This window comes from Lynx rufus, unplaced genomic scaffold (assembly GCF_022079265.1).
Source record: "Lynx rufus isolate CCGP_SWC_20201006 ecotype Redwood Valley unplaced genomic scaffold, mLynRuf1.p SCAF_1, whole genome shotgun sequence".
Classification (NCBI taxonomy): Eukaryota; Metazoa; Chordata; class Mammalia; order Carnivora; family Felidae; genus Lynx; species Lynx rufus.
This window is the reverse complement of record NW_025814823.1, coordinates 5522852-5539873: the sequence shown is the minus strand read 5'-3', so window position 1 is coordinate 5539873 and position 17022 is coordinate 5522852. Positions and strand designations below refer to the sequence as shown.

The following is a 17022-nucleotide window of genomic DNA, read 5'->3' as shown; positions in this document are numbered from 1 at the left end:
TGTGGGGGTGCGTGCGTGCACATGCGTGCTTGTGGGTGTGTGCATGCGTGCCCTCGGCGGGCGTTTGCACATATGCACGTGTAAGGAGAGAGAAATGCAAATGAGGGCGAAATGGTAATAATCGATGAATGTGAATACAGGAGTTCTTTGTACTCTTTTTGCAATATTTCTCTTAGTTTCAATTTATTTCAAACAAAAATTACCAGAACAGGGGCGCCTGGGTAGCTCAGTTGGTTGGGCGTCCGACTTTGGCTCAGGTCATGGTCTCATGGTCTGTGAGTTCGAGCCCCGTGTCGGGCTCTGTGCTGACAGCTCAGAGCCTGGAGCCTGCTTTGGATTCTGTGTCTCCCTCTCTCTCTGTCCCTCCCCCAATAGTGCTCTGTCTCTCTCTCTCTCTCTCTCTCTCTCTCAAAAATAAACATTAAAAAAAAATTTTACCAAAAAGTTACCAAAACAATTTCTATGGAGACAAACTTCCATGTTCTCAAAAGGTTTGGCCCTTCCAGCATGACTAACTTCTGGAGGCCAGAACCCCTCTGACTTCACAGATCCTTGACTGTCCCAGCTCTGCATGGTGGCTCCCTCCAACACCTGTGCTGTGGTCTTAGTGACAGATGTGCAGGGCCATTTTACCTTGAAATTTACTTCTCTAGTGCAATATCCTCCTTTCTATAGTCTGGGGGACACAAAGAGCACACAACACATCTTCAGCCCTAGGGATCAAAGGTCACCGTGGGTCGTAACCTTTCATACGCACAACCATCGTTAAAAAACTGTGTTCAAACTTTTGTGTTCTATCTCTGAGAAGCTCTGATGGGGCTCAGGCGTCCGCATCTTCACACAAATCCTGGTTAAGCGGTGTGAGGACCACATTCTGACCAACACTGTCCAAGCCAATCAGCATCTTATGCATAGCAGGCCCTCAACGCAAGTTTGTTGGATTGATGTGAATTGCCCACGGCTGCACACAGCTAAGTGAAGAATCCAGCTCTCAGGCCTGAACACAAAAGGGGGGCTGACCTCCACGCATCATCCAACCAGGCGACACTACACCAGTCCTTAGCTCTCAAGCAGAGTCTCACGGGTCTCAGCTTCCTATTTATAAATCCGTATGCGGGCATGGATGTGGCCCCTTCCAGCACTAAATCATTATGGAGCAGAGACTAAATTTCATCTGCCCCAAACAGTTTTAGGTCCTGCAAAGTTAGCAATCTGTCCGAGGGGAGGTCCTTGAGCCGCTATCCATGTGGTAGGTGAGTTAGAACAGCTGTTCCAGCACAGGTGAGAAACGGGCATTGATTCGGCCCCACTCTCACCACCTGTCACCTTTGCCTTTTGAGCCTACGTATTAGCGATAAATGTGCCAGCATACTGAGCAGCTAGTAGCACACCGACTAACTCACCAACACTGTTTAAACCCAAGATAAGATCTGAACTCAGGCCCAGTGGCAGCTTAGTCTACCCATTTGACCCTCTTATCCCGTCAAGCTACACAGGGCTGGGGCAACCTATCATATGCAGCATTTTATACCTGGAACCTTCCATGGTAGCTACTGAAAAAGAAGAAAAAAAAAAAGACTGTGTGAGCCGATGACTAGAACATCCAGCCAAAAATGTATATACAAGGTATAAATGTTTACAGCCCCACAATGTACACTGTATGTCTGGTAAGCTCCATCTACAGCTTCCTATGATGGCTGTTTCTGACTATAAACTCCCACAGGGCAGGCGATGCCAGAGTTAGCGTCCAAAAGGAGTGGGAAAGCGCAACTCGCGATGTTGCGTACTGGGGTCTCTAGAGCACCAGGCTACAGCACCCTGGTTCTTCCTCCAGAAAAACAAACAGCTAAGTAGCTATACTTCGCCATTTGGGCTTATGGTTTCTATTTCTTTCTAGCTTTTGCATCCACTCTAGTGAGGCAATGAAAAAAGAACTCTAAAATCATGAAAAATACCACACAAGCTGATTATCATTCACCACGGGAGCTGGAAGTCAGCGTTCATTATTGCAGCACTAGCTGTGGAAGACAACATTCTCCCACAGGGACAGATACTCTTCTAAGAAGGACAAAATGGACACCGGGTTACATACTCTACATGCATTATCTATGTTTAAGAATTCAGAAATAAAATTACGAAGCAGAGTAGGCTTAGATGTAGCTCAGAAATTTTTACTTGAGCTAAAAACATGGAAATGTTGTGCAGGCATTTAGTCAGGAGGTAACAAGGGTCTATTATCAAGATATATGGGTTAATAATTTCATGGGGTTATTCAAGAATGATCTGCTATGATTGAAACCATGTGTGGAGAGCTTGGGCTTCTGCGGGATGTGTCGCAGCAACAAAGGCTCTAAAGATGTATTTGTGCTGCCCGCTATGTATACAGATGATTGACTTAGATACACTTCCCAGACGTAAACAGTAAAGGAATGTCACTGAAGTTTCGCATGCTATCAGATAGAGATAGGGAATGCTTACCACATTGTACAAGCCGATGCACCAGCGTTCAAATAAAATCTGCCCAGAAAATCCATTAACAAAGGCGAACCAAAGCTGAAAGAGAAGAAAGTTCAAGAAGTTTTATATCAATATTGACCTAAATGTTTCCATTCACTGAAGAAGGAGTGGGGGGAATGTGGACCACCAGCTGGACACAGCTGCTGAGGGATAAAGAGCCACAGGACGTGGTGGTCGTTCTTCCATAAAAAACAAGTTCCCGATATTACGGGTACTGGTATTTTAAGGAAAATTTATATTTAACGCATACATCAATTTTAAGAGGTAATGTGTACATCTTTACAGAAAAGCAACTTATATTTCATTTACATCGAATATGTTTCGTGGCAACGCTTTCTCATTGACTGGAAGAGTCTCAGAATTCGTGTTCTTTTTCCCCATGGAGTTGACTTGATCAAGGTGATTTATCTTTGTAGGACTTTCAAACAGATAAAAACCATAAATAAAAAAACAACAAAAACTCCTCTGTTGGTCACTTATGTTCTTAGCTCATAAAATAGTGACCCTCCTCAATCAAACGTCCACCACCTCAGCAAAGGTCAAAACACAGTAATACAAAAGGAACATGCTCAAATCATCTTCTTGAGTAACATGGGTGTATAAATAAATAAAATGTAGACGATTATTTATGTCTTCAAGTAGACCATAATTCTAATTGATTAAGCAAGACTGACATAAAAACAACTGCAGAGCAAAATACCAGGGGATAAAAATCTGTTAGAGAAGGAGCCATCAGACGGGCATAACCAGGAGAAGATGTGCAGCAATGAGAGTGCAACAGAAAAGGGGTGAGCCATCGCGAGGATGGACAAAACCCTGATTCAGAAGGGAGCGAATATGGAAGAATGGAATACAACATGCTGCTGTTTCAAAAGTCATCTAAATTTATGGGATACAACAGGATTCCAGTGATCTGGGGCTAGACTTTAAAGCATCCCACGGGAATCACAGAATTCACCTTAGTGGTATAAAATCATGACAGACTGAATCCATTACTATGGGAGAAATACACTGGCAACACAGAACAGCTACCCCATGATAATAAGAGTTGAGACCAACTCTGCTACGAAAATTTTGCCGAGTCTATTTTTGAAAATCAGCTTCTTGAGAAAGGAACTGTTGCCTATGTTGCACAACTGTATGGAATGCGATAGCTATAGTACAAAGGATTCACCGAGTCCCAACAGGGTCGAATGAAATACACCTCAATTCAATTGCCAGATGAAGTGTTCTTAAGCATAGCTTTGATTATCTCATCCCCTAGTTCAAAAAACTACTAGGGATCCCTCCTAAATCTAAGATAAGCTTGCTGACCTTGCGGACCCTCAAAAGTCCTCCCACACGCTTATTCACTCTTAAATCCAACTGTCTCCCAAGAGGCCCCCATGAGGCCTGGCTGTTCTCTGTCAAGAAACACTGACAGGGAACTAAGAATCAGAAGTTTATGCTGTGTTCTGCACTCAGAATATTTTTACAACACCTGTTCGAATATCAGCTGTCCCTAAAACAACAATTCCAATCACACCGCTTTCCAACCACTCGAGGCCTTGGTAATCAATAGTTCAGCCAAACTTTTAGTGCGAGGAGAGCTTGGGTCCACATCTGATTCAAGCATATTTGTAAACTGTTTCAAGAGTTTTCACTTTATTTTCCCAAGACTGTGTTATACTTTTACATTCTCCTATTCAAATAAGTGAGCCAACACTGATAAATATCTAATGAGCACTTAACTATTATATTGCTTAATTCTGTTGATTTATATTCTTTTGTTGAAGGTAGTGATATTTCTACTGCTCTCCCCTCTCCTAATATCAACTGAAAACAGCAAAAGTAATTGAAAATAGCAAATGGCTATTTTCTTTTTTTTTAATGTTTACTCATTTGTTTTGGGGAGGGAAGGGAAGAGAGAGAGGGAGAGAGAGAATCCCAAGCAGGCTCTGTGCTGATAGCACAGAGCCTGATGCAGGCCTTGATCTCAAGAACTGTGAGATCATGACCTGAGCTGAAATCAAGAGTCAGACGCTTAACTGATTGAGCCACCCAGGCACCCCAGAATCAGCTCTTTTCAATGAAACTATAGGATAGCCTTTATTAAAACTACACATGACACAGAATAGAAATAATACAAGATAGGCTCAAATAAGGGGGACTGCCAACAGCAGAGTAATATACCTACAGAGTAAAAAATTTTCCAGGAAACAGGGAAACAATCCAAGAAATCGCTGACCAACTCTCATTCAAAGGGAGAAATCTAGGGGCACCTGGGTGGCTCGGTTGATTAAGCATCCGACTTCAACTCAGGTCATGATCTCACCGTTCATGGGTTCGAGCCCTGCATCAGGCTCTATGCTGACAGCTCAGAGCCTGGAGCCTGCTTCGGATTCTCTGTCTCCCTTGCTCTCTGCCCCTCCCCCACTCACGCTCTGTCTCTCTTGCTCTCAAAAATAAATAAAACATTAAAAGAAAACGTTCAAGGGAGAAATCTAGGGGCAGGGACAAGTCACGGCTGAGGTCCCTTGTCCCATTCACCACAGCAAGCAAACTGAGGTTGAAGGACAGTGTACACACATATGCCGTTTCCCCCCAAGAAGCAAGCGAGGAGGATAGCAGGGTAAAGTTGGGAGCAGAAATGGCTGACAACTTGGCAGACACTGATGGAGGGAACGTGAAAAGAAAGAAATGCAAATTCGTCCAACAGAAAACCCGTAACATGCAGACATTCACTGCGAGACACATCGCCCTCCAACTCGCCCAAGAAGAAGAGACGGGGGTGGGGAGAGGGGCTTACTGATGCAAAATGACAGCTGACCAGTGTAGATGAGGCAGAACCTTTGATGAGCAAGTGCTCTGAGACAATTTTGCAGCCCCTGCCCCCTAGATATGCTCACAAAATAATAAGGAAAACATGCGTTTATGAAAGAATATGTATACGTTATGTATGACATTGCATATTACATATAATTGTGTATAACTATATACATATAAAATATATAATGTCATACATTATACATGACATGAATATGAAATAATCTTTACTGAAAAAACCAGGTCACAGGGCAGAAGAATACCTTGAATGTTCTTGACAGGCATAAAAGAGCTAAAGAAAATGTGGCTTTTCGTTGAAACAAGAGCTAAAGATGTATAAGCTATCAAAGGAGGAAGCAAGCAAGACAAAGTCAATGTTGCAGGTTAAAGGCACTTTATAAAGGGGGAGGCGCCCAGAACTGAAAGTGCCCACAGCACACCTACGGATGGCGGTGGGGAGGGCTTGGGAGAACAAATGTCAAAGCACAAAAGGTTAACGTTCATTGTAAGAGCTGACAATCTCTCAAAGATAACTGGAAAATTCCAAAAGGGTGTACCTTAAAAAAAACATAGAGAACAAAATGTTCGAAGATATAATAAAAGAAAAATTCTGAAATATTCCAATACCTTGCTCAGCCAACAGAGTGAGCACCATTTGTCTCCAGGAAACAAAACCACAGATAAAGAGAGATCCACAGCTACCCACATTCTGATATGTCAATTAATGGGTTAAAATTTTGAAAGATCGATTCTTATTATATTTTGGCAGAAAAAGCAGTTAACCTACAAGGGGAAAGATCACTCCTCTCCAGCAGTAGACAATACCAGAGGCCAGTGGGAATGCTGACACGTCCTTAGCAAAACAAAGATGACAAGAATCTTAGGCAAAGACAGAAACAAAGGAAACATTAAGAGCCCAAAACATGATGAAAACGCGATGACGGAAGTAATACTAAGTGTATCTGTTGTATTAATAATACAAAAAAATTTTAATGCCTGGTGGATTAAAAAAAATTAAAATATGTGCTGTGTACAGAGTAACATGTGAAAGAGATAACCATTTGAATAATCACAAATTCACAACCCTGACTTCCAAAGCCCTACAGACCAGGAAGGTCTTTGCCTGCTATCCTGACAGCATGGCTTCTCCTTGGTTCTTTGCAAGCACCAAGTATGAATCTAGTTTTAGTGTTTTGCGCCCAAATATGAAGTAATTTTGTTCACAGCATGATACACTATTTAGAAAAAAATTATGCGGTATTTTGCTCTCACTCTGTGTACTCAAGTTAATTACAGATGGCCTATTTCAACATAAAAAACCAAATTCAAAGAATTAAGAGAAAACAAGGGGGAAAAGTGCTTTCTCTGGAGACCTTAAACTCAGAAATTGTACAAAAGGAGGGCTAAATTTGAAACAATTAATTTCTATAGAAAAAATATTAATAAACTTGAAAGAAAAGGAATAAATAGTTCAAACATTTTTGTAACATCTATGAAGACAAAGGACTAATTTCCTTAATACATAAAGAGTTCCTACAAATGGGAAAGAAAATGCCCAATAAGCTGTTAGGAAAACAGGCAAAGAACAGATACAATGTGATCACAGTGGACAAAAAACAACTTATAAATACAGGAAATCTCACTTTTTATGATATAAACACAGGGATATCATGTGCAAAGATTTAAAAGTTTGATAATGTGGGGGGAAATAGCTACCCTCATAGCCAGATGCTAACGTAGAGAGCACTGTCCACAAATACATTTAATGTACTTTTCCTCTGACCTAGGGGTTCCATTTTTAGAGATATACTCTGGATTGTATCTTGTATCTGTAATTACATAGTATTCAACATGAAAATACAAGCAGGTTTACTGTGGTATTCGGAAGGATAAAAAAATTAGAACCTACATTGTGCACTGACAGCTAAATGAATTATGGTTCATCTGTAACAATGCGACACCGTGCAGACATTAGAAAGAGTAATGTTAAGGGGTGCCTGGGTGGCTCAGTCAGTTGAGCATCCAACTTCAGCTCAGGTCATGATCTCACAGTTTGTGAGTTCAAGCCCCACGTTGGGTTCACTGCTGTCAGCGTAGATCCCGCTTTGGATCCTCCAATCTGGTCTCTCTCTGCCCTCCCCTCCCTCCCCCCCCGCATTCTGTCTCTCTCAAAAATAAAAAAATAAGACATTAAAAAAGAGTAATATAAACCTGTAAGTGCTTTAATACCAAAGTCTCACGGATGTATGAAAATGAAAAATATCAAGGTATACGCTGAAAGGTCACGACAGTACAGAATAGACGGTAGAGCACAGATTTTACATGGTAACTTTCTGGAGGTCACATAAGAAACTTAATATCCATTATCTTCTGGTAGTAGCAGTGTTCTTCAACAGGAGGTGTGGCGTCTCCTACCTCTTGTACCAGTCCCAACGTTTTAAAAACATGTTCATGTTTTATTTACATAACTATTTCAAGCGGTAATTCTCAGCTAGGGTTGATTTTTGTCTCTAAGGACACTGACAATGTCTGCAGACCTCTGTAACGGTTCTATTGGCATCTCGCGGGTAGAGGCGAAAGATTCGGCTAAATATCCTACCGTGCCCAGGACGGCTCCCTACAACAAAGAATTACCTGGTCCAAAATGTCAACAGTGCCACTACTGGATGAAAAATACATTTATTAGGTCAAACTGATACAACTTAGAAATCTCGATGTAAACAGATGTTTATTAGAAGCAAAACAATGATATGTGACAGACTACGCGACGCCATGCTTATATTTGTGTTGACGGGTGTGGATGAAAAAAGCTTCACTTCTTTTTGGGGAACTCTCCCCTGGCCTTGAACCACAGGCGCTGTTCTTGAGAGGCCACCGCAGCACCGGATATGAATCCAGAACTTCACAAATGTAGATCCTTATGTCAGAAACCTAACTTTATAAATCACTAATGAGGAATCACCCTAAAGACTGAGAGTGAATTTCGTGTAACTAAGACACTCACGTTGCGGAAAATATACAAGAAGGGGGAAAAGTCCTGAGAAATCGACCTTCTCTTTCCTGGCATTAACCTTTGTTCCAAGCGATCCTGAACCATGTGAAAAATTGTAATCTTTACTTCAGACTAACGTCCTTGGTTAGGTGAATGTGGGGATATTCCCTTTAAACAGGGCTCCAATTCTGTCCAAGTTGGCACTGGCTTGGCCACACGTCTCCTTAAAGAGTTTTGCTATGTTTGTGCTAATTTTTATCAGTCGCAGGCGGTGATGCAGTTTTGAAACGTATAAACAAGCTCATTCTCAACATTTCCAATTCAATTTCAACCTTCATTCAAATGATCCATCATTACACCATTGGACCTGTTTATTTCATTGGAAGTAGTTGGCGGAGAAAATAAAAAAAAGTGAAACCAAAATAAACGAAACAAACAAACAAAAATCCATCCCCTAATTTCAAAACCCACGAGCTGGTATTCTCTTACGTGGTAAAGGCTCAAACCTGATTTCGTTTTGGCAAGAGTTCCATAGGTGAAACGGGAAAAAGTATGAGAACACACAGCGTTTTCAAATAATTTATATGAGCATACTTAGTTTCTGTTTCATTCGTTCATGAGACTGGTACACCGTGGTTCCCTGACACAGCACAAAATCAGACTTTCACGCCGGGCACCCGTACACAAATGGTAAATTCATGTACAAAAAAGCAAGCACTGCCCAGTTCCTAAACATCAATGCCATTTTTGGTGGGACCACAAGCTCCAAGCTACATGCACTCAACACACAGCCCTCAGTGCAAACAGATGGCCCGTCCCCCCTCCAATGTACAGCTCCCTGGACCACGGCTTGCTTAGAGCCACTACATTTCACTCTTCTGGATTAATGGGGAGCAAGATTCCTCCGCCTTTACGTTCTTGTTAACTAGGAATGTTACTAAATGAATACAGGCAAAGCACAGGGAGCCAGGTTCTGCCTGGCTGGCCTCAGACTTGGTGAGTTGGTGGGAACACCAGCCAAGCACTGTGACTTGCCAAGCTCCTGGGGTTTTTGGTCCTCAAATGCAGCGCTGTTACGAGCAAACTGACTCAAACTTATTAAATGGCTTTTCCTTCTTGGAAAAAGATCCTTCTTTGCTTTAACTGCTGCTTCACTGCCAAAAACACAGTAACCGTCTTGGCTAATTGCACAGACTCCCGTCTAGAGGTCCTGGCCACGTTGCACGATCTCAGCGGGCCGGACCTGCTGCACTCAGGTTCTCAGCTAACACCCGACATACTTAGAGGATTGCCTCACTTGGGAAAGGGGGGACCTGTTCCTCGGTTTACCCTGTTCTTCCAAGACCCATGGTAGAGGACTGACACGGGAAAAGTACCCGAGAGGGAATAATTAAATGAATCAGCCATATGGTTTGTTGCCGAAGTGGCAATGACATCATCATCTACCGGTTTGCACATCAGGTCTGAGCTGATTAACTGGCATTAAAGATACCCTGCTTAAAAGTCAGAGTGTCACAATCTTTCTGGAATTTCATCTGGCAGTGTGTATTAAGATAAAAAACAAGCATATACTTCGTCTAAAAATTCTATTTATTCTCATAAATAAAAGCACCTGTCTGTAGAAACACTGCCTGGTTTTCAGTGTTGTTAATAGTGGAAAGCAAAAAGAAAACAAAGCAAAAGGCATAGGGAAGAAAAGCCCCTGAAGGTCTTTATTAGGCTGTGAATGTAGCAAGTCTATAAAAGCACTTATCTTTTGAAACGTTACATCTATGGGTATGTAAATGAAGGGATGTATGCCAAAGAAATAGACTGACAAAAGAAAAGGCAAAATAAAAAGACGGGTCAGTAGACAGGTAGGCAGGTGGACAGGAAATCAAGGGGAAAAGAATCAGGGATGCTATTGTAGAGCTAGAGTTATCAGAAATAATAATGGCAATAATAATAATAATAATAACAACAACCACCACAACAACAGTAGTAACAGGGGACGCCTAGGTGGCTCAATCGGTGAAGAGTCCTTAACCGACTTAACTCATTAGGTTAAGCGACTCTTCATTTCGGCTCAGGCCATGATCTCACGGTTCATGCGTTCGAGCCCCACGTCAGGCTCCACACGCTGACAGTGCAGAGCAGCTTGGGATTCTCTCTTTCTCCCTCTCTCTGCCCCTCCCTTGCTTGTGCTCTCTCTCAAAATAAAGAAAACTTAAAAAAAAAAATAACAGTAGTAACAGCAAGATACTCCAAAAACTTTCCCGGCAAGTGTCTTCAGTCCAATGAACTATGGGATCGAGTGGTCAGCATTAAATAGCAACTACTGTAATGAATGGGCAAGGCTTCAGCTCTAAAATCTTTGGAGAATGTTCTCTGGGTAGGTCCTGGACAGGTACAATGTTAGCGGCAAACACGACACATTTCTACAACTTCAAAGGGCTTTTTAGGGCAAATAAATGAAAAGAAAGTTATGAAGTAATGTGTATAGGATCCAGTTCAAAAAAAAAATTTTTTTAAGTCGTCTCCACACCCAACCGTAGGGCTTGAAATCACAGCAGTGAGATCAAGAGTCACATGTTCTACTGACTAAGCCTGTGTATAAAATCCATTTTTTGGTAAAACCACGAGAAAAACGCCATACAATTACACATTTGTATGAGTGCAAAGAAAGGTAGCCTAGCTAAACTGCTCCTATTGAACGCCTGGGCAGCAACGGAGGCAGAGGAGGGGAAATTATTTTTCTTTAGACATCTCAATTATTATTCCAACAAATCAGTGTTACATTAAAGAATCACGTAGGAGGAAAGACCTTGTCATTCTCTATCACTGTCCCACGCTCATTCCTCCGTTGGCTTGTTATGTCCTATAGCTTTTGTTGCGCTCTTGCCTGTCTACCACCCCATCGGTAAGACGTGTGAAGCCGGAGAACTGCAAGGATCCCACTGGTTATTACATACTCAGAATCTAGCACGGTGCAGGTACCCAATAAATGAATACGTGCAGAATATTAACATTTAACATGAAAGGGGGGAGGTCGCTGAGAGGGAGTACAGGACAGATCATGGAACTGACCGAACAGATTTCATCCTCATTGGAGCACTTAATTGCTACGGGTGCACAGGCAACTTTCTGAATCCCCTAGCTTCATTTTCTTTTAATAAACAAATGGAAAGAAAACCACACACTGCAGGATGGTCATTTTGGTATTTTGGATGATGATAGAAGCTAACATACGTTCTGTGCCAAGAATTTTCACAACATTCCAAATGGCTATCTCGTTTAAACCTCATAGCAAGCTGGCAATGCGCCTGTTTCACAAATGAGGAAATCAGGGCACAGGGAAGATTAGAGATGTTATGGCTGATACCAAATAGGTAGCTGTTAACACTAGGCCCTATATAACAAGGTTGTTTGTTTGTTTTAATAGAGAGGGAGTGAGAGAGCGTAAACTGGGGAGACAGAGAGAGATGAAGAATCGTAAGAAGGCTCTCTGCTCAGCATGGAGCCCAATGTGGGGCTCGATCCCACGATCTTGGGATCATGACCTGAGCTTAAATCAAGAGTCAGACGTTCAACCCACTGAGTCACCCAGGTGCCCCACGAGTGATTTTTTTTTGGCATCGAAGTTAAGGCAATTCAGAATTGAAATCAATGTTTATGGTTGCTAATTTACAACGCTGACATTTGAAGATTGTAACATGAACAAACTGCTTCACATCCACAAGCACACAAGCAGACCAAAAACTTAAGGAAATGACCCAAATCTTAAGCCTCTAATGCTATGTAAGGAAACTAAAGGATCCTGTTTACATTACGGTGTAAAGTGTTTTTGAAAAACAGGCGGCAAAAAAACTTCCCCATTTTGTACAACAAAATGCAGTCGCTCCAGTTTGAAACATTTTCCTGCAATATTGTGAGCTAAACTGTGGCAATCTTTTACTAATATACTTCAAACCAAGCTAGTAGAAAATCAAAGGCAAACTTCTCACCATTCATTATCCAAATTCTTTGAATAAAAAGACAACACAAATACTGATGTGACAATCTAAGTTATGTTTATGTTTAAGGGAACTCGAGTTTCAAAAATATATGATAAAAATTATTCATGCAAATAAATGTAGCATATGATGTGCACATAAACACTTCCTACTTTAACATTTTCTTTTCCATTAAAATCCTAAAATAGTAAATCTTATAGCTCGAACATCACAAAAGTGAAGTCTAGTAAACACCTTTAAAGTTTCTTTAATTACTAATTTTCCAGGGCCACAACATTCTCCCTTTTTACAAAATCACATGCTTATCCAACAGAACATCAGGTAAATACAAAATCGTGGTTCCTTCCCATAAAAGACCATAATACCGACCAGATGGTATATGCACAATTAAATTGATTTTTAATAAGGAATTCTTGGCACAATAGAATTTAATCACTCCAAATTATGTCAAGGACTACTTACTTTTTTTTTTTTTTTTTTTTTTTTTTATAGTTCAAGGCTTAAACTCTTCAGTCTAAATTCTGCACTACAGCGTTAGGGGACAAAACAGCTCTGGAGACCAGTAATGGAATAATGAGCCTTTCATCTGGAGGTCATTGGTTAGGATCTGGTATCGTTCATTAATGACACAGTTGTTTCCAAACTGTGGCGTTGGAACAGCGGCAGGGGGCTTATTATGGAAGGGGTAGCAGAAATATGTAGAAGATCATTTCGTTTATGGACAAAACCTATGGCGAATATTCAAAAACATGTGTTTTATAGCCAATAAAGTAATGTTCTTAACATATTGACGATAAGATTTAGTGCCTGGCTCCACAGACCCGGTCGTAAGAAGGCAGGTTTGTGATGTTTTCCTGCATCCCTGTCAGCCACCTGACGCCTGTAGCTCGAGCGAGGTGTGGCGTTTGCTGATTTTCTTGTTCTGGGAAGTGGGGAAAAGGTCTGCCTTCTCTCTCGGAGGAGAATTACAAGGAAAGAATCACGTATGTTTTTAGAAGTTCAGTTACCGGACTATTTACTAAGATCCTGCTCCAAATTATGTTCTGTGCTATGCGTGGGAGTCACAGAGCCGAAGCATGCAACATCCTGGCCCTTAAAGAATTCGGTCCGGTTGAGGACAGGTTTGGGACGGATCAAAGGTATGGAGAAGTTCTTTGGGAACACAATAGACGCAGAGATGGGTTCTCTCTATGGGAAGAACCTTTTTTGGAAGGTGGTGGGTACTTGGGAGTATCAGATTCCATTAATCAAATCGGTGGGGGGAGAAAGGGCCTTACAGGTACATAATTGTAGCAGATGTGAATTTCCAGGTGGCTACAAAGAAAATGAAGTGAGAGGAGAGGGCTGGGTTCAGACTGTGAAGGACACTAGACAGGTGTTATTCAAATACGTGAACAGTTATGCATATATTGCCTAAGTGTAGCTGCAAATCTGAAAAACTCTCTTAATATGTATTTATTTATTGTGGTAAAATATACATAACTTCATATTTACCACTTTAACCATTTTTAAGTATAAAATTCAGTGGTATTAAGTACATTCACACTGTTGTAAAACCATCACCACCTTCTATCTCTAGAATTTCCCATCAACATTAACAGCTCATTTTCCCTCCCTCTTGCCTCTGGTAACTGCTCTTCTACATCCAGTTTCTATAAATGTAACCATTCACGTTACTTTATGTAAGTGGAATCGTGCAGTATTTGTCCTTTTGTGTCTGCCTTGTATCTGTCAACATAATTTTTTCAAGACACACGTTGTAGCGATGATCAGAATTGCATTCCTTTTTAAGGCCACATAATATTTCATTGCACATATATGCAGAATTTGGCTTAGCTGTTCATCCGCTGATGGATACTTGGGTTGCTTCCACCTTTTGGCTACCGTAAATAACGTACCTATGAACCCCAGTATTCAAATATTTGTTTGAGTACTTGTTTTCAATTCTTTGGGGTATATTTCCAGAGGTAGACTTGCTGGATTATAAGGCAGTTCTATGTTTAATTTTTGAGGTTCCTCCATACTGTCTCCCACAGTGGCTGGACCCTTTTACTTTCCCACCTGCGAGGCACAAATGTTCAATTTCTCTATGTCTTCACCAGCACTTGCTATCTCCTGTTTCTTTCTTTCTTTCTTTTTCTCTCTTTCTTTCTTAATAGTAGACATCCTAATGGAAGTGAATTGGCATCTCAGTGTGATTCTGACTTGCATTTCCTTATGTTGAGCATCTTTTCATGTGTTTCTTGGCCATTTATATACCTTCTCTGGAAAAATGTCTATTCAAGTCCTTTAATAATTTTTGGATTAGGTTTTCTTCTTGTTTCTTCTTTCTTTCTTCTTGAGTTGTAGGAGTTCTTTATATATACTAGATATTGCTCCTTTGTCAGATACATGATTTACAAATATTTTCTCCCATTCTGTGGGTTGCCTTTTCACTCTATTAACAGTATCTTTTGATGCACAAAAATTTTGATTTTGAGGAAGCCCAATTTATCTGTATTTTCTTTAGTTGTCTGTGTTTTTGGTGCCACATCTAAGAAATCAGTGCCAAAATCCAATGTCATGTTTTCCTTCTATGTTTTCTTCTATGAGTTCCATAGTTTTAGTTCTCATATTTAGCTCTTTGATCCACTTTGAGTTACACCTATATGGTGTAAGGTAAGGATCCAATTTTCTTTTGCATGTGGTTTTTCTTGCACCATTTGTTGAACAGATGGTCCTTCCCTTGTTGGAAGGTTTTGGCATCCTTGCCAAAAATCATCTGGCCATATATGTAAGGGTTTTTTTCTGGGCTCTCTATTCCATTGCTCTATATATCTGTCTTTATGCTGCTACCACACTATTTTAATTATTGTAGCTTTGCAGCAAGGTATGAAATTAGGAAGTATGATTCCCCCAACTTTGTCCTCCCTTTTCAAGATTGCTGTGGCTATGTGAGGTCCCTTTAGATTCCACAAGAATTTTAGGATGAGTTTTCCTACTTCTGCAAAAAAAATGTCATTGGGATTTTGATAGAGATTTCATTGACTCTGTAGATTGCTTTGGTCTCGATACATTTTTAAGGTCGTGTAAGTTTTCTAATGACAAGGACAAGTAGTTGCAAAGGATATAATTTCTGGCATATGTAAAGATTGGCATTTTACAATAAATGTAATCTTTTTTAACCTACTCAATGGATTCTAAGTACAAGTGGATGCCCATTATAATCCACTTTAAGAAATCTACAAATACTTTTTTAATAGTCACAAAGTTTACATCACTCTTGTTGTCTTGAACTTGTTTTCCATTCCACTTGACTCAGATACAATTTAACCCAAATTTAATGTATTTTTGTTTTAGAGTCTTGTATTGATCACCCTATCACACTGCACAAGAATAGAAATTACAATGAATTTTCTTTTAATTTTCTGCGGCTATATAGCTCTAAGCGTTAAAGAGTTCTGGATTTAGTTTTCATCACGATTGCTAGCGGTATATAATTGATAAAAAATTACACATTTTGATAATCATTAAATAATAAAAATTTTGTTGGAAATGCATCTTTTAATGAGAGAGATGGAACTGGGTCCCCTCTCAGCCCGTTAGTTTATGTAACTGTGGAAGAATATTCCCATTGCATCATGTCTATTCTACAGATTTAAGTCCCGAGAAATAGAACTCACATAGTAAATGAGAATGCAAAGTTTTGTTACAGCAATATCCATCAATACTTTGGATCTCTGAGCCACTTGCCAAAGAAGAAAACAGTGCTCTAATACGAATGTTATTGGAAATAATCTATCTGCTGACATCTTGATTAGGTCCTTTTTGAAGTTTTCTGAAGGCAAAGAAACAAAAAACATTGACTTGTAGAGGATTTTGTTACCTATTCACCAGAGTAATTCGTTCGTAACTTCTAGGAAGTATACCTCAAGGCTATACCAAGAATCTTCAGGTAACTTCTAATTATCCCTGCTCTGGTTTCATTTAGATATACCTTTTTCACCCGACACAATAAAACTTTGGGGAAAAATAAGAACCTTTTTCGTTTTTAATACACTATTGCTATTACATGATTGTTTGACAAAACAGTTTCCTCTGACCGCACAGGGCCACCTTATATTGCTTTCTCCGTGCACGAGGTTCTCCGAGTGTAGGACAGAGTCACTGAAACCTGACTGCCAACACCTACCTTCACTTTTTAACTAACTGCTTACATCAGAAAAAAATTCTGGCTTCAATCTGCACTTGAAATAGACATGTTCATATCCATATCCACGATGACCATGCCACTTCTGAGCTTCCAGGCACTGGCACAGATCAGTGGGAGGAACAGAGCATTGTCATGAATATGGCATCTACATGAAATATGGGACAGTCGCCTTCTCCGCTTCTTACTGAGATGCTCTCCGGATAATTCTTCAGGAGCCGTGTGTTGCTGACCACTGTGTGGGGTAGAGGAGGTGGGGTTTTATTTTTTCAATAAATGCAGTCTCCTGGGTTTGTGGCTGACATCTTTTCATACCATGGAGCATGCCCCACAGTGAGCTTCTGAAGAGGCGAGACGTATGCTTTTCATGTTGGCTGTGGAGAGGGGGGCAGGGCAGGAGCGTGCCCTGGAAGTGAGCTCTGGCAATGGATTCCTGGTGTGTGTGTGTGTGTGGGGGGGGGTCTTCATATGTTCCCAGGAGGACTTTCCGCTCTAGCACGTGCTTGTTCAGGCCCACCAGGAGCCCA

At 40.8% G+C, this 17022-nt stretch overlaps 1 protein-coding gene across 1 annotated transcript in view; it reads right to left on the bottom strand.

The window, feature by feature from the left end:
- LOC124508018 (phospholipid-transporting ATPase IB) overlaps window positions 1-17022 on the bottom strand; it is a 507885-nt gene that overhangs the window by 164418 nt on the left and 326445 nt on the right. The window contains exon 27 of the mRNA XM_047074445.1: window positions 2479-2553. Coding sequence (XP_046930401.1) covers window positions 2479-2553 — 75 coding nt within the window. The remainder of the gene's footprint in view (window positions 1-2478; window positions 2554-17022) is intronic.